The sequence below is a fragment of the Haemaphysalis longicornis genome, unplaced genomic scaffold (assembly GCF_048455015.1).
Source record: "Haemaphysalis longicornis isolate Haplotype H1 unplaced genomic scaffold, Haemaphysalis longicornis Haplotype H1 scaffold_5, whole genome shotgun sequence".
NCBI classification, from domain to species: domain Eukaryota; kingdom Metazoa; phylum Arthropoda; class Arachnida; order Ixodida; family Ixodidae; genus Haemaphysalis; species Haemaphysalis longicornis.
Genome location: NW_027526385.1, coordinates 41399204 through 41422603, shown reverse-complemented (window position 1 = coordinate 41422603; position 23400 = coordinate 41399204). Strand labels below are relative to the sequence as shown.

The 23400-nt window shown below is 46.8% G+C and overlaps 1 protein-coding gene across 1 annotated transcript in view; it reads left to right on the top strand.

Annotated features, from left to right (window-relative positions):
- The window catches only part of LOC144138100 (uncharacterized), a gene marked incomplete in the record, with an annotated part of 108405 nt that overhangs the window by 43231 nt on the left and 41774 nt on the right, over window positions 1–23400 (top strand). The window contains 4 exon segments of the mRNA XM_077670192.1: window positions 5690–5749; window positions 6822–6933; window positions 15945–16034; window positions 17531–17586. Of these exon segments, the coding sequence (XP_077526318.1) occupies window positions 6838–6933; window positions 15945–16034; window positions 17531–17586 (242 nt within the window).

Below are 23400 nucleotides of genomic sequence, written 5' to 3'. Positions count from 1 at the left end.
TGATCACGGCGGCGGCACGGAACAATAGCAGAAAAGAGTGCCGGTACTCTGTAATCGTATCTAGTGACACTACCCGATGGTTTAGGTCGGCGCCGTTAATCGCACGAATAAATTCTGTGACGTGATAGAAAAGTTGCGGGAAAGTGGCCAGGGAGTCGCCACTGCCTCATGTTTTTTTTTTTAAATAACGCCATTATTTGTTCGAAGTTCGCGATAAAATTGGTACGGTCGAGTCCGCTTATAACGATACCATCTATAACAATATATCGGATATAACGATGAACTGCTAAGACCCCGTACACTTTTGTGTTCTTTCTATGGTAAAATAAACCGCTTATTGCAATGCTCCAGTGCCACGATATCGGATATAACGATTGAATCCGGTTATATTGTGCACCAAAAGTGCAACAGTCACGACTCTAATGACGCGGTTGCGCAGCCTACTCAGGTGGTGTCTTCGTAGGAGGCCCAACGCATGACACAGTCCCTCGGGGACTTTGTTTCCGCCGAGGACCTTTACCTCAGCTAGGTGAAGCACCTGCAGATGCTCTTAGAAAAGATTTGCGCTAGCTTCACACGCGGCAAACAAAGGTGACCGACTGTGCCTTCTTTTCCGCAAATTATAGTAGTAGGACCTTGCTGGCGTGCGAATAAAGGGTTTTGAGCTCTGTTCCGTCTTTTTATTTCGCAACCCGTTTATAACAATTATCGGTTATAACGATGGGATTTTCTTGCCACTTGGATATTATTATAAGTGGACTAGACTGTATCTGTTATCGGAACAAAACAGTCTTTCTAATGAACCAAACTTGCATTTTGTCTTCAAGACCCCTTTTCAAAAATCTACGGCAGAAATTCTACAAAAAAAAAAAAAAAAACGAAAAACGGCGTGGTTAGCTAACATATGTTCTTTATGCAAGTATGAAGGTAACATGCGCGCACTACACGGGAACAAAACGGAACACAGACACAAAGATTAGCGCAGTATTCCGCGTCTTTTTTTCATTTTGTCCCCGTATAGTGCGCGCATGTTACCGTCATGAATGATAACCAACCAGCCGCGTTTCCGTGCTATTGCTTTATACAAGAGTAAGCGTTCTAATCAAGATGACATTTCAATTTACACCGACCGCTGCGCCGGTATACAAAGTTATTGGGGCTTTTGAAAGACAGCTAAAAAAAAAAGAGCAATTTGACGTGCGCGACGTTTTACGTAACGGAATTTATTGTTTTATGCATAGATATTAGTTATAGTAGACCGCAGAAGCGGTCCCGGGTGGCGCCCGGTATGCATGGTGGGCGCAGCCGGGCATGCGCACAATCGGTTTCGCAATCTTCGCGCACGCGCAGCGGTGCCTTTCGTCTACCGAGCACCGAACCGGTATAGTGTACTAGAATTCTAGTACACTATAGAACCGGTATACCGTCTCTCCGCAACTGCCTGTTGTCGGGGCACCAGGTAAGCTGTGTAGTTCGTTACGTGAAACGCTGCAAGCCCTTCCATTTATCGCGTATACTTCCTTTCGTAACGAGTGCATAGATTAATTGAAGGCTTGCATTATAACGTTGATTAAAAGATTACTAAAGTTACTTGTTCTTGGCTTCAATGTCCGCGGTGTCAATTCCTCCACTGTAATACAGTAACAGCTCGTTAATTCGAGCTCGAAGGGTACCACAAAATTGTTCGAATTAAGCGGAGTTCGAATTAGCAGACGGTCGCTACAATGAATGACCGTCGCACCACACTGCGCAGACGGATCTCAGAGAAGCCGTACCTCTGGACTCGTTATCGCGAATAGGCGCTAGCAGAAGTTTGTAGGTGTCCTGTCCTGTCCTGTAGGTGTCCTGTCTTCTCTTCCTTGTGTGTCGTCGTGTTTGTGCGCTGTTAACCCTTTATGATGCTACACCAACTAGCCCACCAAGCCATCCTCGTGAACTTCAGTTTGTAGGTGATTTCGTAAATATGTTCATGGAGCTCGAACAGCGAACGAAAAGAATGGATCAGTCAATTATACACCGGAAACAGGCACCGATATGCATTCGCGTGAGCAGCGAGCCGTAATGTCGAAATAATGGCGCTGTTTATGCTCGAAAACACGTTTATCGTGACCGAACGCACGCTCGAAAATACATTGCAATCACTCTGGGCCGACTTCTTCTGTGAGGGGCGGTGGAATCCAGGAGATCGCAGTTCGAATTAACCGTTCTGGATACCGAAGCGTTCGAATTATCGGGATTTTTTTCCCATTGAAATATACAGGGCTGTGCCGGGACCAGTTAGAATTAACTGTAAGGTCGAAATAACTGAAAGTTCGAATTAACTGTGAGTTCGAATTAATTGTAGGTTCAAATTAAGCCTAAGTTCGAATTAACCGACATTCGAACTCGGTTAATTTAGTTAACATAAGCTAACCATAACCTAACATAACCTAACATTTAGCTAACCGAGCTAAATTTAGCTCGGTTAACTTAGCTAACATATTAGCTAACATTAACATTAACAAGTTCGAATTAACCGAGTTCGAATTAACCGAGTTCGAATTAACCGAGTTCGAATTAACCGAGTTCGAGTTCACGGGGTTCGAGTTCACGGGGTTCGAGTTCACGGGGTTCGAGTTCGCGGGGTTCGAGTTCGCGGGGTTCGAGTTCACGGAGTTGGAATTCACGGAGTTGGAATTCACGGAGTTGGAATTCACGGAGTTGAAATTCACGGAGTTGAAATTCACGGAGTTGAAATTCACGGAGTTGAAATTCACGGAGTTGAAATTCACGGAGTTGAAATTCACGGAGTTCAAATTAACGAGCGTTCACTTTACAACCTATTTCGACTCGGAGTGGAAAACAATTCCGCGTTTTTTCTTTCTATTTTTTTGAGCAAGCTAGGCATGACGATCATTGTATTGGTCACCACTATTACGAGAGTTTGCTTGTGTCAGTGACCAAATTTAAACAGTAAAATTTGTTTTGAGGACGCGTACTATGCAGAAGCCCACGTAATGTGTGCCTGTCCAGTGTATGCGGTGTATTAAGCTGGTGTGTGTGGCTTTTCTACCAGGGTGGTGTGTTGTAACAGCGACCTCCGAATCCGGATCTTCCTTTTGAAGCTACCGCTCAGCTAGCGGGAATACCAGCGAGGCAAGCGTCCACAAGCTAATCCATTAAGCTGAACCTTCGTCGCAGTGGACTCCGCCGTAAGAAGTGAGCCCAGCGGTTGGCAGTGGAACCGTAGGCGAGTGCATCGCGGAAACTGAGCTGGGGTATAATTCCGCGATTTTCCCGATTCAAAACGCGTTCGTTTTAATTTAGTGCGAGAGTAGTAAGTGGCAATTGAGCGAAAAAAGCCGGCGTCGATGAAACGCGAGACTTAAGTTTTTATTGGCATCAGAAAGAAAAAAAAAACCTATTTCCTCTACCTCATCTTGCGGCGCAGCAGGCAGTATCAAGGCGGGGCGCCGTATGTGGCGCTCCGCCGCACTCACCGCCAGCGCTGCTGGCTGCTTGTGTTCCTGTCGGCACCTAACGCGCAGAAGCACTCAATTGCATACCAATGCTTTTGCATTATCTTCATCCCGAGAGGTGCTTAAAGGTTTTTGAAGTTTTTACGTGTAGCCACAGAATTTGTTTAACAGTACTGTTTCGCAACTTCCGGTGTCCGTTTCGCTACTTCCGGTTTAGGTGACTTTCTCACGCTCAAAGCGGACGCTTTTCAAATGACCGCAGCTGCGACTTCCACCCCTGGTCGCGAACTTGCGATGAGAGCTCCGCGTTAAAAACAAGCTGCTGGTGTATGCACATCAATTTTCGCCTCTCGAAAATGAACGCCCAAGTGTCTCATTCCTAAAATATTTATTGCCTCGCTTAAGTAAGAAATGTAGTGCCACGGTACCATCCACGAACGTCGTCCGTGCGCGCGTTCTACATATATAGTGCGAATTCCGCCAGCGAATTCGCAGATGCGACGCCGCTTTTGCTGATGAAGGATCTATTCTGGTTGCTGTGGCAAATTTCAAAATGTCTGAAAAAGTAGAAATTTTCTTGTGAATGGAGTTTGGCAATTGGAAATTTATCGCAGCAATGAAAATAGAAAAAATAGCTCGTTTTGCCGCATTAGCGGCGCCGCATCTGCGAATGCTACTTCCGCCTCTCCTTTCCTTATCTCCCATTAACCATTCACGACTTCGGGGTTTTTTCTAAATTCAGTCAGTCGGTCAGTTATTCGGTCAGTGAGTTATTCGGTCAGTCAGTTATTTATTCATTCATTCAGTCAGTTATTCATTCAGTATTTATTCAGTCAGTCAGCTACTCATTCAGTTATTTATTCAGTCAGTCAGTTATTCAGTCAGCCGTTTATTCGTTTATTCAGTCAGTCGTTTATTCGTTTACTAGTTTATTCACTCAGTCGTTTATTCGTTTACTCGTTTGATTATTTATTTATTTGTTTTTTGTTTGTTTGTTTGTTCCACCGTTATTGCCCCAAACCGATATTCCTTTCATATCGCAGTTGTTGACTGTAATGCCCAGACCTTCGGCCGCAATTTCCTCCATCATTCGCAAAGTATTTCAAACGAACTACCTTCCGAGTTCGAAATCAGCCGCCAAAAGTCGGCAATTTGCGTAGTGCGGGCGAGACTATATATCATTACGTTATTTTGCCGTAGCACAGTGGTTGGCGCCATTTTTTGAAATGTGGGCTACTCCTGCTCGCGTAGGCCCTTCCATAATAATATATTAGTCCTGCCTATATTGATTTTAGACTGGTCCTAGTGGGACGCAATTTTGCGCTAACCGCGAGAAGGATTTCTCCCCCCTGAAAAAAAAAAAAAAAAAAAAAACGGAAAAGCGCCGGGTGTCATATACAACGTACACTGTACAGGAAGTAAGCGGTTAGTATTACATAACTCGTTACAGCACAGCAAAGTAGAAAAAAGCCTCCATGCTACAAAGCTACGGGCCTCGTCAGGGCTTTGCAGCATGCAAACTTAATTGTATACCCACCGCGCATGCAGCCGTCGGTCCTGTCTCTATCCGTGGCCGTGGAGCATCAGCGGGGGGTCTTCATGCTCTAATGAGCAAGTTTCCACAAACAGCTGCCGTGCAAAACTCCATTTGTACGATGGTGGGAGTGCGGAACACACTGCTTGTCGAAACAAGACGATTTACACTGGGACGACATACAAGATAAGCCACAAGCGTCGTTGCACGGTACGACACGATAGTACGAGAGCGGCGTCGTCTCGTATACGTTGACTAGATTCCCTCTACGGCGCGCCGCTCGCGGGCCAGATGTTTGCTCGGCTCGTAAAGCTATAAACACGAAATTGAAAACAGAACGGCTGAACAATGGAACAAGCTGTTGGCTGGGGAACTTTTTGTCGCGGCCACCTTTCGGTAGGCTCAGGTTGGGAAGGGCATCTGTGGACTCGGCGGCGTATTTTGCCGGTGTATGCAGCATATCAGCGCCGCTCATTGGAGGCCTTTCGGCGACCTTAACATTATCTGGCTTAACTATTTTTGGAACATGATCGGATCGTGCCAGCGTACGTATCGTCTAAAGGTCGGCCGTCTGAGACGGCGAGGGTGTTATGCTTCGGTAGTGTGTGTAGAACTTCTCGCCGCGAGGAGATTGATAAGCTTGCGCGTTCCGTCAGCGGTGTGCGGCTGACGGTGTCATAATACTCTGTATTTTCAGGTCTGCGTTGGGGGACACATTGCACGTTCGGTGTTCGCCTCCACTCCGCACACATTTCCGGTGAGTTATCTCCGAGTTCGATGAAGTGTCTGATGTGTATGTAATGTGTATACAGTGTGTGTGTGTGTGTGTGTGTGTGTGTGTGCTTGTTTGTGTTTCTGTTTGTGTGTTTGTATTTGTGTGTTGTGTGTGTTGTGTGTTGTGTGTTGTGTGTGTGTGCTTGTTTGTGTTTCTGTTAGTGTGTTTGTATTTGTGTGCGTGTGTGTTGTGTGTTGTGTGTGTGTGTGTGTGTGTGCTTGTTTGTGTTTCTGTTTGTGTGTTTGTATTTGTGTGTTGTGTGTGTGTTGTGTGTATGTGTTGTGTGTGTGTGTGTGTGCTTGTTTGTGTTTGTATTTGTGTGTGTGTTGTGTGTTGTGTGTTGTGTGTTGTGTGTGTGTGTGTGTGTGTGTGTGTGTGTGTGTGTGTGTGTGTGTGTGTGTGTGTGTGTGTGTGTGGGAGAAAGACAGAGATGCAAGTCTGTTAGTTTCCTGAGCTAAGGATGTGACAGCGCATGCATCAATTTCGCGGTGTCTGTTACTAACTTTTGACGGAGTGCTTACGAATTTACCTGCGGCGAGCAGTGGTAGAATTTGTGTGTTTTTGTGGCTTTAGGGTGTATTCTATCGAAAAAGTTTGGAGTGAGAATTTTTCGCAATTTTCACCGGCAAGCGTGTGCTGGTGTGTGTTTGACATTTTGGAAAGTCGCGCGCGAATTTTTTTTCTTTCGACATCTTTATGAAGTCGCTTAAAACGTGACCTTCTCGCTAGCCAAACAAAACACCTCTTCGCGCGAATCTTAAAATAAAAAAGAAAACATACCTCGTATTTTGTTCTACTTTTTGTGAGCGTTGTTTGTAACTCGCTTCAGAATCCTCTCGTGGTTTAAATGTTGCTTCTCTTTTTGTTTAAGAATAAGTACTAACGTAAATGTTACTAAACGTAAGCAGTAACCATGTTCATCAGCGACATTGTGACCAAGGCCTGCCGAACGGGAGCCGAAATATTAAACTTTCATACTTATTGACTTAGTAGCCAGCGTTCTTAGCGTCTGTTCTTCTGAACGTGAACAGCAACATCCGTCAGACCACCGCAGGACCAAAAATCAAGCAATGGATTGCTTAGACAGTCTGCGCGCATCCCTCAGAGACGCGACGAAGAATTTCGACACGAACATCTCTGCACCATTGGAGGCCTTTCTTTTAGAGGTAAGTGATGAACTTAACAAAACTTGTTGCTGAGCTAGTTGGTACAGATTTTATGGAAGAAGAAAACGGGGCGCAAAGTAGACGTAGACGAAAGAAACGAGGTAAGACATATACAGGCGCCTGTATATGTCTTTCCTCGTTTCGTTCGTCTACGTCTAGTTTGCGCCCCGTTTTCTTCTTCCTTAAAATAAGTGATGAAGCTGCATGTACATAACAACCGGTCGTTAAAGTGTCCATATAGATAATATACAACTTTGTTAAATTCGAATGAACTAGCCCAGTTATACCCTTGTCACACGGGCACTTTCAGTCGCGATCGTGCCCGATCCCGCTCGAACTCAATCCTGGTTCCTCAAGCGCGATCGAGGTTTACAAGCGCGGTCGGACGAAAGCGGTGCTACTCTCGTCCCCGCTGACTAATGGCCCAGGAGTTGACAACTTCAGGTCGGGTTGGGTGGCACCAGCAACGCACCGCATGCTCTCAACCAAATTGCCTGACAGAAAAGTAAGGATTGTATGGACGCCTGCACATGCTTCAATGGAGGGCAACGAATTTGCCCACCAAAAGGCCCGAGAACTTGCCGACCAGGCCTCGGAGGATGTGGAGAAACCTGTACCTCTTCTAACGTACCACGAAATAACACAACATTACAAGCTTAATCGACGGACTTTCCCGCTACCTCACCCAAACCTCACGAAATCTCAAGAAACAACACTTAGACTCCTACAAACCAACACCTTCCCGCATCCAATTAGGCTTCACCGGATATCCCCCACCCAGTATCCAGCAGAATGCAAATACTGCCAAGAACCTGGTACACTACGACATATCATCCTAGAGTGTCGAAGAAACATGCACCCACCACCCCTTCCCCGCATTTCAAATCCCCCAGAGCAGTGGGAGACACTGCTGTCCAGCCCCTGCCTCTCGGACCAGCTCCTGCTCACCGAGAGGGCAGCCGCTGCTAAGACAGCTCATGGATTCCTGTGAAGAGGGAACCACTCCTACAAGAACACCGTAAATGCTCTCACAATAAACGTTTTCACTCTCTCTCTTTCAACTAACGCTAGAAATTGTATCTAATAACTTGACCCAAACAAGCGTGCGGTAACATTTATATAGTTGTGTGCACTGTTACGAATGGGCCAGCGCCGCAGTACTTCCCCGCATCAGTCCTCGGTTGTGCGGCGAAGCCACTCGTGCGCCTTCGAAAACAGGCGCAATCATGTCGGGGACAAGTAGCGACAAGCCTCGTCAGACGCTTCGCTCTCTGCGCATTCGGCTGCCTGCGGCGGCTGAACTTAGGCGGCTGCCTGCACGGCTCGTCTCCACGCTCTTCAAGGACACAGAGGCAGGCACCGGTGATCGCAACGGAGTCCTCCTCTCTCCCCTCTCTCGGACTCAACGTGCCCGAGGCTATGAACAGCTTACGAACTCTGGAAAGAGTGTAGTGCGCGTTCCCACGTGTTGCGTTTGACCGTTACCGCTTTCGGGTATAAATAGAGCTCCCAAGCGTTGTAAGCCATTCCTGTTAGAGCAGCGAATCGATGTTGTCGCTCTGCTCGAGTCCTGTATTGTAACCTCGCCCGTCGGGGCATTGTTCTTTGGCTTCGGCTCACCTCTCGCTATGAAGTAAACAGTTACGTTAGCCTACGGCTTCTGGACTTCTTCACGGCTGCAACAGCAGCTGGCCGCTCGTATCATACACGCTACCACTCGTATGTCGGAGGCCACGGAGCTCGGATCGGGTGCCCCCGCCCGGTCGCAACAGCACCTACGACCGCGCAAAGTTACCAGACACCGGCCGCAAAGTACATTAGTGGCGCCGCCTGGCGTGCGTGAGTGCAACCGGTGCAACTTCTCAATCGGGATCGAAACGTGCCGTGTAGCAGGGGCGGCGCGTCGAGCGCGCTCGAAAAGGCAATCGCGCTTCGCTTCAATTCAGTTTGAAAGTGCCTGTGTGACAGGGGTATAAATTCATGTGGCCCCATTACCGCTACGAAAGACTCTTTTAACCAAAAAAAGAACGCAACAACTAATCAACAACTTTGGAATTTTCCGCTACAGCGACGTAACACAGGCGAGCAGAAAAACAGTTATCGGTGGTTACCGGTGTGGTTAGTATTCACGTTACTATTTAAGTGATACAATAACGGAACTAGAGACCCTACAACAATTGTCCAGTCATGTTTCTGACTGGTGGCTTAGGTTGTCTTCCGCCAATCGCAGACTGTGACGTCATGGAGAAATAATGACCGCATAGAGAAATCTCAGGAAATTGCGCGGAGGAGTCGCCGCCGCTTGATGTTTCCTTTATTGTCTTGGTTATTTTGTTGAAGTTTGCCATAACGTTGGCACTGTGAAAGCTTCTTCATTCGAATGGCTAAGGAAGAAAAATGCACTAATTTCCTTAATGTCGAATTATCGAATGAACGACAGAAACAGCACATTCACAATTCCTTTACGCGTACATTCACTTTGCCAAGAAAGCGAGGATCCTAATTTGTCTATTGGCGTGTAGCTGGGTGGAACGAAGAAGCTTTCGGACGTGCGACAATCCGTGAAGATCGATGTTGCATTGAGCATCGTAACAGAATCCGGAACAGCGAGATCAGCCGCACATTCGACCCTCCGGGAGGGAGTACGACATCGCGCGCGGCTGGTGTTTTATCATCTGCTTCATCCGCCACACCGAGGGAATCCTTGACTCTCCCATCATCGCTTAACTGGCCAGCGACAACAACGCCATCAGTGGCAACGTAGTTTGCAAGATGAACTTCCAAGGGGGGGGGGGGGGGGGAGCAGATCAACGATTGTGCCATTGTCATCCTCCTCTTCTGGAGCCGTAGTATCGCACATTCCATAATTATATGCTGGAGGGTACTTAGATCTGCACAAAATTTGCATAGAGCGGTGTACTGTGTCGGAAAGGCTAAGTTCATTCGAACCGGGTTTACGCTGGTCCCCGCTTGTAGTTGTTGGAGAGTTATGACCAGCTGTCAAGCGGAGGACCAGTCTCTCCTGGTGACACGGGCCAGGACGGCTAGGGCAACGCATGGATTCCCGGACAAGGGTTCCACTCTCATAATTGACCTGATTAAAATGTTTTTTTTTTCTCTCTCTCTCCAAGCTTTGAGCACAGCGGACGACAGATTCGCTATGTCTGAAACAATGTGACACAACTACTGCCGGCTTATGCAACTAGACAAAGCTAACAAGGCCTCACTCCGAATTAAGAGCTGCGCGCGGAAATTTGGGCCGAAATAACGGTCTACTGGCATATCGCAATGAGCATTTTTGAAGGGAACGCCAAATTATCCGAAATTCCGAATTAATGGCGCCCAAATTGACGAGTTTCCACTGTATCCTTGTTATCGGTAGAACGTAGGCTTTTAATGAACAAAATTGTCATTTGTTTTTATGGCCTCCTTAACGCGGGAGAAGTGCCAAGAGCGTACTTAATTAAATTCCTTAACCACCGCCACAATAAGTTTTTTTCCAATCCAATTTCTCTCAGACTAACGTCGGAATTTCAGCGTTGGGATTGTTGTGCAGTAAACGCGCCCTCGTAGGTTTGCTAACGATACATTCGTCGTTGTCTGTAGACAATGAAGCGCCGCATTTTAAAGGCTACAAAAAATATCTAAATCATTTAGATGGTACGATTTGATAGTCTCTGACTTTTCCCCCAGGGGGAATATTTAGCAAGTTTGTGGATGCACGCACGAAGTGTTTTGTTGTGCGCCTCTTTGCCGCTCGAAATTGAGAATCTGGTGTAAAACGTTCCTGTCACTCAAGTGTTACCGCGCCTGTATTTTGAATCTTTACTCACTAAAATGTTTGAATGCGTCGGCGATTGGAGCGAGCCACATGCTGGGTTTTAGTGGTTCAAGTAAAAGCAAGATAAAGCTGTGAAACCATTCATGAATATTACTAATCGTATAAAAATGTCCCTAAAGGGGCACTGAAGAGAGTTGTAAGCGTGGTCTAATTGCCTTACCAAATTGTCTACCAACACGATTGATTGATTGATTATGGGGTTTAACGCGCCGACGCAACGCGGGCGATGAGGCGCGCCGTAGTGGAGGGCTCCGGATTAATTTTGACCACCTGGGGATCTTTAATGTGCGCCGAAATCTCGTACACACAGGCGTTTTTGCTTTTCAGCTCCATCAGAAAAGCGGCCGCCGCGGAATGTGTGCCAAGTCGGAGACATAACGTGGAAATAGGTTTACCTGTATGTTACTCGACTCAACCAAAATGTCGGTAAATGGGTCATTGGGAATTGTTGGTAAGTCATTAGTGAGGAGAGAGAAAGTAGTGTAGACGGCGAAGGGGAAGGAAGTGGGTATAAAAAGTGAGGGGAATAGAGGAGAGGAGAGAGAGGGAGACGGAGGCACAGAAAGTGTATAGCGCGAAGGGGTGGGATGGTCGGACTCTGAAGGAAAGGGTGGAAACGGGGGTTTGATCAACACCACCTAGACTTTCAAGGCCTGTGGAGTGCCGCCGTGACGTCACAGGGCAGGGGCGGCCGCGCGCCGCCCGCAGAGCACGGAAGCGGAGGCAATGAACAGGTTTAGTGCCGTGTCACTGCAAAAATTGTGGGATCGTAGTATTCTGTTTCTGTTCCCGTGCTTGTACATGACCCCATAGTTTGCCGACCATGTAACGCCAAGCTGTGTTGTTTGAGTAAACATATCGGTGCCCACAAAAATCGTTTGCACTGTTGCTCGCGAATACTTTTTTGTATAACCATTAACCGCACTAACTATATATCTATAAGACAATAGTAGACTCCTCATTGATTACATTGTGGTGTATACAAGGGATTTAAATGTGCTGCACATGCAACTAACTCTCACGTTTTTCAGCTACAAGCGCAAACGAGGAGAAGTTGGACAGTTTAGAAGTGAAGTTATAAGCACGAAACATTAACACACGAAGCACACGAGCTCGTTTTGGATATTTTTTGGGCAGTAGAATGCAATACATGCTAAAAGACTAAACGTAAAGCTAAATTTGAATTTTATCTGTTCTTATTTTAAATATGTTCTTTTTGTCACGTACCAACAGCATCAGTACGAATATTTTTTTGTAACATGCACACCATATTCAACTTCACTGCCATGGGCCAAAAAGCGCTGTGAGAGCGTAATGCAAAGCATGACCGACAAATAGGATTATTATACGACTAACTGGCTGATCATTCGTGGACGCCATTATAATACCCCTGCCATGTTCTATTGTGCACGGAGGTGTCTGCAGCCGATGCCTGTAAAAAGAGTGAGTTGGTAAGAGAAAATTTCTCCTCAATAACGACTTTTATTTTTTTTTTTGAAATCCATTAGAAGCAGTCCTTCACACACTACGCTGAAACTCGAAGGGGTCAGGACTATTTATCGTATTTCGCAGGAAACGATGCGACCATTCGAACTATTGCGCTTATCCTAAATTTGAGGGCATGTTGCTCCACATTCAGATAAAAGTATCACCACAAAATTACTCGAATTTTTTTATGGACCAGTTCACGTCAATCCTGAGCCATTTACTTTTTGATACCGCGCGTAAAGTATTTATTGGAGAATTAATACGTCTAGATTAGTGAAACATGTGTTATTAGGACTGCCTTTGTGACTTCTCGGCAAGAAACCATTTTTTTTTTGCAGCGAAACATCCTAATGATACCAGCTATCTTTTAAAAGCATGCAGATCGAACACTACAAATGCATTTATGATGACTTTAAACGGATTTATTGCACTAAAAGAACACCAGTGCTGCTGTGAACACAGTGACTCACTTACTCAGCGTTCTTGTCATTCAGTCGGCAACAAAAGTTCTTAAGCAGAATGTTTGTACTGCACCACAGCACATGCTTCAGCAGGAGCTCACCCTGGAGTTCAGTGTCGGTGGAAAGTCTTCTCGGCGTATTGCACGTATCCATTTTCGTCGCTACTCGTCCTCTTGAGGAAACCGAAACACCGGCACTTTACACTCTGGTGTGTAATTTCCGCGACACCACGGAACTGATCACTTGCTCGGCATCACAAATATAGTGCGCACCATCCCGGCAGAATGACAAATGACAGACACGAAAAGAAGCGTGGTCAGGATCATGCGCGCAGTACCATGCACGTGGGTGCAGTGAAAAAAAAAACAAAAAAGCTGACTGAGAACACAGCAGTTTCAGTTTACATGCGCTGTCGAAAATAGTGCGGGGTAGGTATCATTCAACCTCCGTCGAACTTGCTTGCAAATAAAGGTTGTAACTTATAAACTTTTACGTTATTTTTGTCCACAATTTACCAAACAATCTGTTCTCATTCTACCGCAAAATATACATCGATATTTGTTGTCACTGCGCGAACTGACACAAACACGGGCATGCTGTGTGGCACTACTTGAACCTCTTTGCCCTGAAGGAAACTTGTTGTGAGGGGTGGCTATGAAAATTCTGGTAAGTTGTGGTTAGTGAACCCTGCCGCCCAGCCACTACAAAGGATAAGCCGGGAAGTTATGCTGAGTGGGCGCGCCTTTTCTTTTCGTCCCCTTCTCGTTGGGCTTTTGTGGGCCCCATCGGGAGGCAATTAACGTGTCTCGCGACAATGGGCGTCTTTCTGCTCCTGCACGTACCTACCTGCGCCGGGACGGGGGACAGAGGAAGGGGTGGAAGGGCCCACGGAAAAGCTAGCAGGCGACGCCAGCAGAAAAGTATTTGGGCTTTGCAGGGAAGACGACCATGTGCTTTGCCAAGAAGCCGACTTTTTCAATCAGCCCCCACCCGCCCCAGCCCGATGACGTAGGCCGCGTCGCGCAAAAGAGAATTTCGGCTTTATAGTCTAGGTGGTGTTGGTTTGATTGGAGTCTTGGGGATTGAGTGGGAGGAGATGAGAAAGAGAACGTTCATTGGTGATGGGGTTATGGGAGGGAGAGGGAAAGACGGGCGTAGTGGAAGATGGACAGGAGGAATAGCGGTATTAGAGAATGTGGGGTCAAAGGAAGGAAAGTAGGATGAGAGAAATATTACTGAGAACTGGTTGAGGAGTGAAGGACACGAAAGAGAGAGGAGTAGCAGGGGAGGAGAGTGGTTGGAGTGAAAAAATTGGATGGGGAGGGCAGGAATTCGAAGTGGTGATGGGATTGGAAATGAAGAGTAGGAGGGGCGTAGCGAATGGGGTAGTGACTGAAAACAGTGCGGGATAGGGAGAAATAAAGTAGTAAAAAAAACATACCAAGAAAATACCGTGCCTCGGGAGGGGTGCCCGGCGTAGGCCAGCTCGACCTTTGAGACCACTTTGCCCAGCGTTCTTGGCGGAATCTCTGGCGCTTGCGAAGCCGGTTGCTGCGAGTATTAGCTCGTGCAAAGCGGTCCACTTTGGGACGCATGTACCGGCTCCTTTGGGATGCGGATGGTAAATTCAGTGAAAGTTTGCGTGATTCTTCTTTTAACAGAAGAGCTGTTTGAGCTTTTATTTCCGCCGTCCAGCGTTAACAGAAACAAAGACGATAGTCTTTATTGACTTTTGCCAAGTAAATGCCTCCCTCCGCTTTCCCGCTCACCTCTCATGTTGTTCCTGTTGCGTCGCACTCCTCCCAAGGTAAAGACGCCAAAGGTTTGCTTAAATCATTTTAAATTTCCCGCGTTCCACTGCTCCAAACCGGGTGTCTCGATACCAACGCTGCCGTACGGCGAAGACGCGTGTGAATCGAGGCGCCCTACTTCAACGTTTATAGAACCGCGTTTGCCTAGTCCACGTGCGTTCTAAGCAGAACGTGCAACCTATCTAGTGGAACCTTTCGTAACTCTTGCCACTTGATTTTTTCAAATGCCGCCAGAAGCTATATGGCGCGGGCGACAGCAGGCGACTGCGGAGTGATATTTTTTTCTTAAGTTGACGAAGTATTTTCTCTCGCCAAAATCAAACATGTACGATTTTTTTTATAAAGGAACGCTGCAAATATCACTTCTGTATTAATTTGTTGTCTTATGTATGCGTAATGTCTTGTTGTTCTTCAACAATATTGACAAGTATGAACATTACACCGGACTTAGACGGGTATAGATTTAGCTTTGACTATATAAGACTATTGCGCAGGCATTGTTTTGCTTTGGCCGGGTGGCTGAATCGAGTCACAGACAGACGGACGGACAGACAGAAAGACATACAGACAGACCAAACTTTCTGGGTTTAAGTAGCCCAAGAAAGACTATCGTCTTTAAAATACCAAGGAAAAAAAAAACCGAGCACACGTGAGCCTGCGCCCCGTAAGGAGCGCCCGGCGCGGGCCAGCTCGACCTTCGAGAACACTCTGCCCAGCGTTCGTGGTGTGATCTCTCGCCTGTTGTTCTCCCCGCCAGTTCACGTGCGTTCGCGCCTCAAGTGGGGAGCACAGACGCCGAGTTCGAGCTACAGTCGCCGAGTTCGCGGAGCCGGTTGCCGCGGGCGCTAGCGCGCGCAAACGGAGTCCGCTTTGGGAGCGATGTAAAAGCCTGCGGATAAAAGAATCCCTGCCTGCCATTCATAGACAACTTTCAGTGGCTAGTTCGGAAATCCATGTGAGGTGCAAGAGCCGGGTCTCCGACGAAGGGAGAGGGGCCCATAGCTCTGCTGTTTCTCCAGCCGTGCACCAGTAGTGGAAGCTGCGGCAATGTTTTTATTTTGACTGCGGTATTTTTCTTCGGGATTTACGGGGGTAGATTCGCTGATTTAATATGCACCCTAAAGAGCGAGCGTGGGTAACCGGTGACGGATAGAATAGTGTAGTTATTTTAACAATAAGACATGAGGGTAGTAATCCTATTGGTGATGGCTCAAATAAAATGCCAACAGCTGTACCAGTATACGGTTGTTGGCCTTCTATATCTGCCAGCATCAACTGTGGCTGCTGCTTTTGAAGAAGGAAACCCAATGTGCAACGTCGTTGTGACTCTACCAGTGCTTCGGCTTACTTTGTGAAATGGTTATATTTCTTCACAAATATAAAACCGTTATTTTGCCTTTTTTTTTTCAGTTGTCTTCGCATAGACATGGCACCGGCGCGTTCAGCTTTGCGCGCGCCGGATTCGTCGTTGCCGCAAGTACTCAGGTTTATGCAAAGAAGGTAAATTAATTTGTTTATTTTTGTGTTTATCACTTGGTCACGACGAATTCGATGTTCCAGGAGACTCAATACCGTATTTACTTCGGGAGAAGCAATGGGTGTGCAATAGAATTGGGATTCGAAGCTCCCCTCGAGCAATACCTTGTTTATCTGGAAAATGAACAATAATGTAGCTATGGGTCTCCTGAGATTTTAGTCTTTGTATGGGCAAGTATCGACAGTGCAGGCTGGTAATTCGCTGGTAATTCTTTCCCTTATCGGGAATTATGTTTAAGTTATTACGTCTTGTAACAGTGTATAGTAATAACTTGATCTCTGGCGTGCTGTTTGTCACTGGTCGCTACTTTTTTCTTTTCAGGAAGCCTAATTAGGGAGGATTAGGCTTACCAACAAATCAAGAGTACTTCAGCTACCTAAGGTTTGGGGATGGCATTGTGCTAGTGATTCAGACCAGCTAGAAATTACGGAACATTCGCTCCCCTTCGCAAAGGGGAGGGCCAGGAAAGGAGAGAGGGAGTGGCGAGAGAAGGGGTCCTGTAGGAGGAGTGGGATCGGAGTAAAGGGAGAGAGATGAGGATGGGAACGGTAGGATTTATTCAGACATTAAAGGCAGGCGGGGAGAGGACAGAGGAGAGGGATAGGAGAGGAGGAGAATGTAAGGGGTAGGGGGCAGAGGCGGGAGCGGGCTTTACGTGGCAGGCGCGGCCGATGCGTGTCGTCTGCAGCGAAGCAAGAGGCCATTTTTTTTTTCAGATCTTCAGATACCGTTATTAATACCCCTGTCACACGGCAGGTCTAATTAAATTTAGAGCAAATGTCATTGCCTTTAAACGGCAATAATTCGGCGCTACTCGAGAATACGGAATGTCAATTGAAGCGAATGACATTTAGCGGCTAACTGAGGTTCGGGAGCTCATTCAGCAGCCAAGTGAATAGCCTCGACAGCAGTGGCGCGTTACTAGAAAATAAAGTTCAGTAATAAACGAAAGAATACTGTCCTAAAAACTGTAGATAAACTTAAAACTTATATATTCTATTTTCCCCTTCATGTTGTTTTTCAAATAAAGACAAACAAGAACTAACAAAAAAGGAAATCTCGTCCCCAATACGCACGCTACTCTAATACGGATTTTTTGCGGAGTTTTTTGGGCTTGTGATGTCTACTGATGTCATCTAAACCGGTGATTGTCTTAGTTTTATTAAAAATTAATCCTTTGTTATGTTTTAAAAAGTGTTATGTATGAAAACATTCTAGATGCACTTCATATATAATTTTTCGGTTTTGCGAGCTTGCTAATTGTCACCGCTGTCACTATCGAATAACATTTGTTTCACCGTGGAGACCCGCACGGCCAAACCGAAAGCCATTAATAGCTAACGTAATTAATTTTGAATGACATTAGATTTCTCGTGTGACAGGTATTACTCCAGTCTCCCTTCAACCAAGTTTCTGAGACTTCTTACCATTTTAATAAATGATGAACCTCGTTTCGCAGGTAGACCACCTGTGTTTTCTCGTCGAGGTGTTCTCTGCTGAGCTGACGGGAAAAAGGTTGGTGGCTGCGTGAATCGGGAATTACCCACGGGGTCTGCCCTAATTCTCAGTGGGGCGCGAAATCGCATTGTTTGAAACGTTACCACTCCCGTAAGTATTGGTTTGCAGAATTTCTTCGTTCAAATTGTTAACAAAACTGTTTCGCTAAGCTTTATTGAATGGGTTTAGGAATTTGGTATGCCAGGGCGGTTGATCTGTGATTTCGTGCGCGGAAGCAGCAAGAAAAATGAGAAGCCTTAGATCGGGTGAAACCTTGCTATGCTGTACAATTCCCCTAAAAGCTTGTATTTTTCAGAAATGTCGGAATCCTGTCTAATTGTCGTGAACGGTTCGGTCGAAAATTGAAGGAAGCAAGCACTAACGCGTAAGACTTGAAGGTAGCGAAGCTATACGCAACATTCACGGCCATCACGACGGTTTAAGTTGACGATTGCAGCTGATTTGCTTCTTCGCTGCCGCAACGACTTTTACTCCATTTTTGTTACTATAACGGCGAAGAAGCAAATCGAAGAAACATAACTAACCGAACGGAACGCGCACACTTAAACTAGGCGCCCGCAGGTGAAACGTGTAACCTATCACGTGTGGTGTGTCGAGCTGGTGGCGTGATTCCTCTTCCCACAGCCACAGTCGAGTGAATAAGCCGTTTGATTTTCGGGGTACTCGCTCATGATCGTGGCTGAGTGGTGAGACGACTGACTCTAATAACTCCGTTGATATACCAGACGCAGGTTCGTATCCTGCCGGTGCAAGCGATTTCCTTGTATTGTTGTACTGAGTTTTGTTAAACGCCGGAATCAACGAATTGCTAAACAGCTTCGCTGTTAAAATATGGACGAATAATCGGTCCATAAGCTTGCCACAGTTAAAAAATGATTATTGCTTACAATATAATTTCGCTCATTGCTTAGGGCGTCCATGCCCAAACGAGAAACTTTCGTATTCTTGAAGAATCATTGTCCAAATTTTAGATCTCGCCTAATGCTACTATTAGTTTAAATACCAGTTGAAATGCAAGCTTACCATACACGCTAGAGTAATGCATGTAGCGGGGGCTACAAAAGTAGCAGTCCCTCGCTAGATGCCGTATTTTCGCACATATAATCCACTCCAGAAATGGCAAAATCCTGGGCAATCTTCACTAAGGTGAAAACTGGGTAGGGGGGAAAGCATGCAGTGTATAAGTATTCTTGGCGCATTGGCGTTTTCGCCAACGGACCTGAAACCGTTGGGGGTACAGGTATACAGTTTTGTTGTAAAAGTCTCTTGTCTTTGAAGCACGAAACTCTCTAGCGCGAGACGTAAACGAGTGTCCCGGTGTTTTTTTAGTACGCATTCCGAAGCGCGCCAAGGCGAGACGTAACGGAGTTTCCCGATGTTTAGTACCGTGACTACATGAGACGACGATTACGACGACGACATGAGACGCCAACAGCCCCAGCCCCCAAGGGGCTTCGCCCCCCTAAAAAAAGCCAATTCTCGCACTCGATAATGCACTCGAAAGGGATGCGCTGCCCTTCCCTTCACCCACCGAAGTTTTGGACCATGAAAGGGAATATACTTAGCCAATAGCTCCGCCTACCTAAACAGCGTCTATCGAAAGTTATATGTTTTCTAAGAGGAGGCTTCACTGCTGAACTTGCTGCGATAATCGGCCATTTTTTTAAAAATGCAGAGCATTTCTGTAACTCACGATGTCACCCCGCGTTGACGTCCGTAGTCGTAGTCCGCATCCCTCCCCCTACACTATATAAAAAAATACTATCCGGCGCCTGGTTTCGATCCCTCGACCCTGCGGGCGGAACGCAATGTACATGGTGCTCGACCCACTGCTCCACAAAGCCGACACAGAATGGGAGGCTACGAACGCACCTTATATCCTTGACTCATTCAAACTACGTCGAGAAGCTGCTGATACAAACGCATTAACTACCAACTCCCCAAACACTAAACGTTAACGCAATACACCCACCCCCTATGCGACGCATTTTACTCTAGTCCCCCCTCGCGGGGAGATGGGCCCAATTTTTTTTTTCATGTTTCCCCGCCGCGTTGGTTAGGTGACAGGCGTTGTGCTGCTCAGTTCACGGGTATGGTAGCATTCCGTGCCCGCGGTGGCTGGTTTTTCAGATGGGGGCGAAAAGCGAGAACGCCCGTGTGTTCGAGATTTCGGCGCACGTTAAAGATCCCCAGGTGGTCGAAATTAATCCGGAGCCCTCCGCTACGGGGCGCCTCGTAGCCAAAATGTGGTCCAAAAAAGGGTCCCATTCTCCAAGCAAACGGTGAGTAACCACACTAGAAGCGATAGAGCAGTATTATGCAAGAGGGCAGGGGGGCGTAGGCGTGATTTAATTGGAGGGTTACACCAAAAATAAACAATCAAGCAAATAAACAAATAAATTCAATCAATCAATCAATCAATCAATCAATCAATCAATCAATCAATCAATTTTGTTGTCGATGGCATCCCAGTGGCATCCAGAAGTTTTGTACTTTTACTTCTAAACTGGCTTCTTCTGTAGGTTTTCGTACTTGCGTGTTTAGTTTTTTGCTGACGTTTCTCCTTTAAAGGTATCTCCCCCTCTTTGATTCCGCACCCAAACCCTGGACTGAAATCCTGCGTACGCCCCTGCCCTCTTGCTAATATTGCTCCATCGCTTCGAGTGTGGTTACTTGTGGTTCTTGGAGGATGTGACCTTTTTTTTGGAAGGAATCGAACCAGCGGAAAGTTTGGGCCAAAATTTGTTCTTGCACACGAATAGTAGTCACGTGAAACCTGGCGGTCGCGTAGCCAATTTCAACAAAAGACTGATATTGAAGCCTTCCCGCCCTGACGCGTAATGTGTATACGGATTTCTGCTAATACAATATTCTTACCTTTTCTGATACACCAATGGAATACAAACAGGGATGTGTGTCCACAGCACATGACAATAGAGAACGCTATTATGTTTTAAAAAAATTTGACACCGGTTTTATCTCTGCCCGACCGCCAGAAACAGCAAATTACTGTCTAAGAATTCGGTGTACATGGAAAAAGTATATACGGAAACATAAGAAATATTAGTGTTGCCGTATTTAGCGCTTTAACACACTAAAACTGTGTCAAATGTTTCCTGTTTGATAAATATTTTTTTGTTTGCGGAAATATCTGCATTAGGTATGCCTGTGTTCGTAATAATCCTTCATGAATTCCGTATTTTCATAATGCCGTGTATACGGAACGTTTAACAAGAATAATTTTACTTTTAAGCGGAAAATTCATGTTGACCGGTACCACAAGTTGAAGCCTCTGCGAGAAAATTATGAACGTATATAAATTACTCAAACTAAATCGCAGTGGTCCTTATGTTGCGCTGGTCTGAGGTCTGACGAAGGTTGATTTTGGCTCTGGAGGAAGCGAAACCAGTTCCGGAACTTTGCGATCTTTTCTGAAAAGGAGATCTTATCAACTGCTCGAGGAGCAAGCAGACATTGTAACTTTCTTTGCATGGCTTTTTCAACAGCAATAATTCTCCAGATTGGCTTTTAGTGCATTTGTTGGGTCGGTTGGCTAGAGGCGGACGTGGAAGACTTACGCGAAAAGCGCGGCGGCGACTGTCCGCAAAAGGCGTCCTCAAAACAGCTAGCCTTCTACGCATGCTCAACTCCAATTGCCGGCGATGCGTTTAGTAGTGGGCATCACCAAAGATAAAACACAAAAACATGCACGCCAATCCACCCTGTGAAAGTAATTCGAAAGCGAAGCTGTAAACGACACCCACAACGATTGCCCGTGCGGTGTCATTTGAATTCACTCACGTGGATGTACAAAGAGTGAAACCGGAGACAATTGCAATACCTACCTAACCAAATCCTTTATTACTTCAAAGAGATCTTCTTTGCTAAGATTAAATCAATGCATGATTCATGAACGGTGGGGTTGGTTGAGTTTTATTGGTTAAACACATGATTGGAAACTCTTTTTGTATACAATAAAAGGAAGCTCAAACGCGGTGTTAGACGATCTCACTTCTCCGCCGTCTCTGCCGCTGCTGACGGAGGCGACGAAATCAGCGGTAGAGAAGTGAAATGCCATGCGTTGGTGTAAGCTTCTTTTAATTTTTATAACTCGTAGCGCATGCGCAAGGCGCGCACACGGCCGCTACACGTGCCGTGGTCGGAGCGCACCAGCGGCACGAGAGGTCCCGTGACTCTATCACGTGGTATTCAGTGAGAACGTAAGGGGTAATCCCGCAGATGTGCTCGGTGAGTGCACAGTCTGTCTCCCCCCCCCCCCCCCCCCTCCGCCTCCGCGTCGGCTCGCAGCTAAATCGGTAAGACAACGGGCTCTCGCTCCGTTTCTCGATTAGTTCAAGGTTCAATTCGTGGCGATGCCAGTAACGTCTTATATTTGTTTGCGGGAGTTTTATGTTGAAACCAACGGTCGCGGACAGAACCCCTTGGAGGATAGATGTAAAAAGCTTCGCTTTAAAACACTTGGCACCCGCTCAATTTTTATTGTTTGCAGATATTCAATAGTGCGTGCATCATAGAAAAACAACTGGCCAGGTATGACACTTCCAAATCCAGTTATCACGAGCTAAAGCAAAGACCGTGCACACAAGTGTTTAGTGAAAGTTTGACTTTCCTTGAGAATTTGCAGCCTGCCCTCTAGCTATATCTGCTGGACGATTGGATTGGTTCGAGTGGACTAGACGATTAGATCCATTCTTTCGCTTGCGCTGAAGAGCATCCGCGAACAGCCCAACCGGTGCGCCATTGATGGCCAGACTTAGGAACCAAGAACCGGCAAAGCAGCCGACAAGGTGGCGCTTTCGTTTGCGAGCATCGTGCTTCTCTAGTTTTCTTTTCTGTAGACTTAGTCAGCTTAGTGTTTTAATGAACCCTTTGTTAAAACCTAGCCTAGTCACGTGGTTCGCGTTCGGTCAGCTGAACGCACCGACGGCGCAGCCGCCGCTGTGCGATAAGGCGCAGGCTCAGCAACTTTCTCACCTTCGCCTGATCACGTGGTACTACAGCGTGAAAGCGCCAAGCAAGCGAAGCGATAAGAACAGAAGGCCGAGCCTGCACACCGGCGTCTGAAGGTCATTACGACGCAATGAATGACCTTTAAAGATGTAGCGTAGTAGAGCTTTCGCTCTTAAATGGAACGCGAAAAGGAGCACGTGCATCAGAAGCTTCGCCGACAGTGTGGCTTGGCCTTCAGCTTTTATGGAGACAGTGCCGAAGCATGGATAGTGTTTCTGCAACAAGTGCAAGTGCGTTCGATGTGAGGTTGTAGGCTGTAGTCGACATCGGCTGAAGGCTCGTCTACGAGCCTTCTGTCGCAGACGAGCCATAGGCGAAGGCCCGTAGACGAACTTAATGTCGATGTCAACTACAGCATACAACCTCGACATATAGAACAAGGCTCGTCTACGAGCTATAGCCGGCCGAAGAATATGCTTTCGCAGTGTCATCTCATGAGTAATTGTTGAGGCATACTCCGAATTTTAAGTGCGAATGCACTTTTTAAGCGAGCCTGAATCGTCCGCCGCCGTCGTCCGCATAGCAACAGCTGTGGGTGCGCGCGCTCCTCGTCTTCCCTAGCAACGGGGGGAGATGGGCGCGCGCTACTCTCCTCCTCCTCTCTCCGCTCAGTGACTGCGGGTGTTGGGCGCCTCCTCTCCACTTCGGGCGGGAGAGCTCTCTCGCGTAGCGGGCGCTCCGCATTCCGACGCGTGAGGGCGCTCGTGTAGCGGCCGCGTGGCGCGGGAGGGTATTAGTCGAGCGCGCGCCGTCGTGGAGAGCGGTCGCTGGTCCTGCATC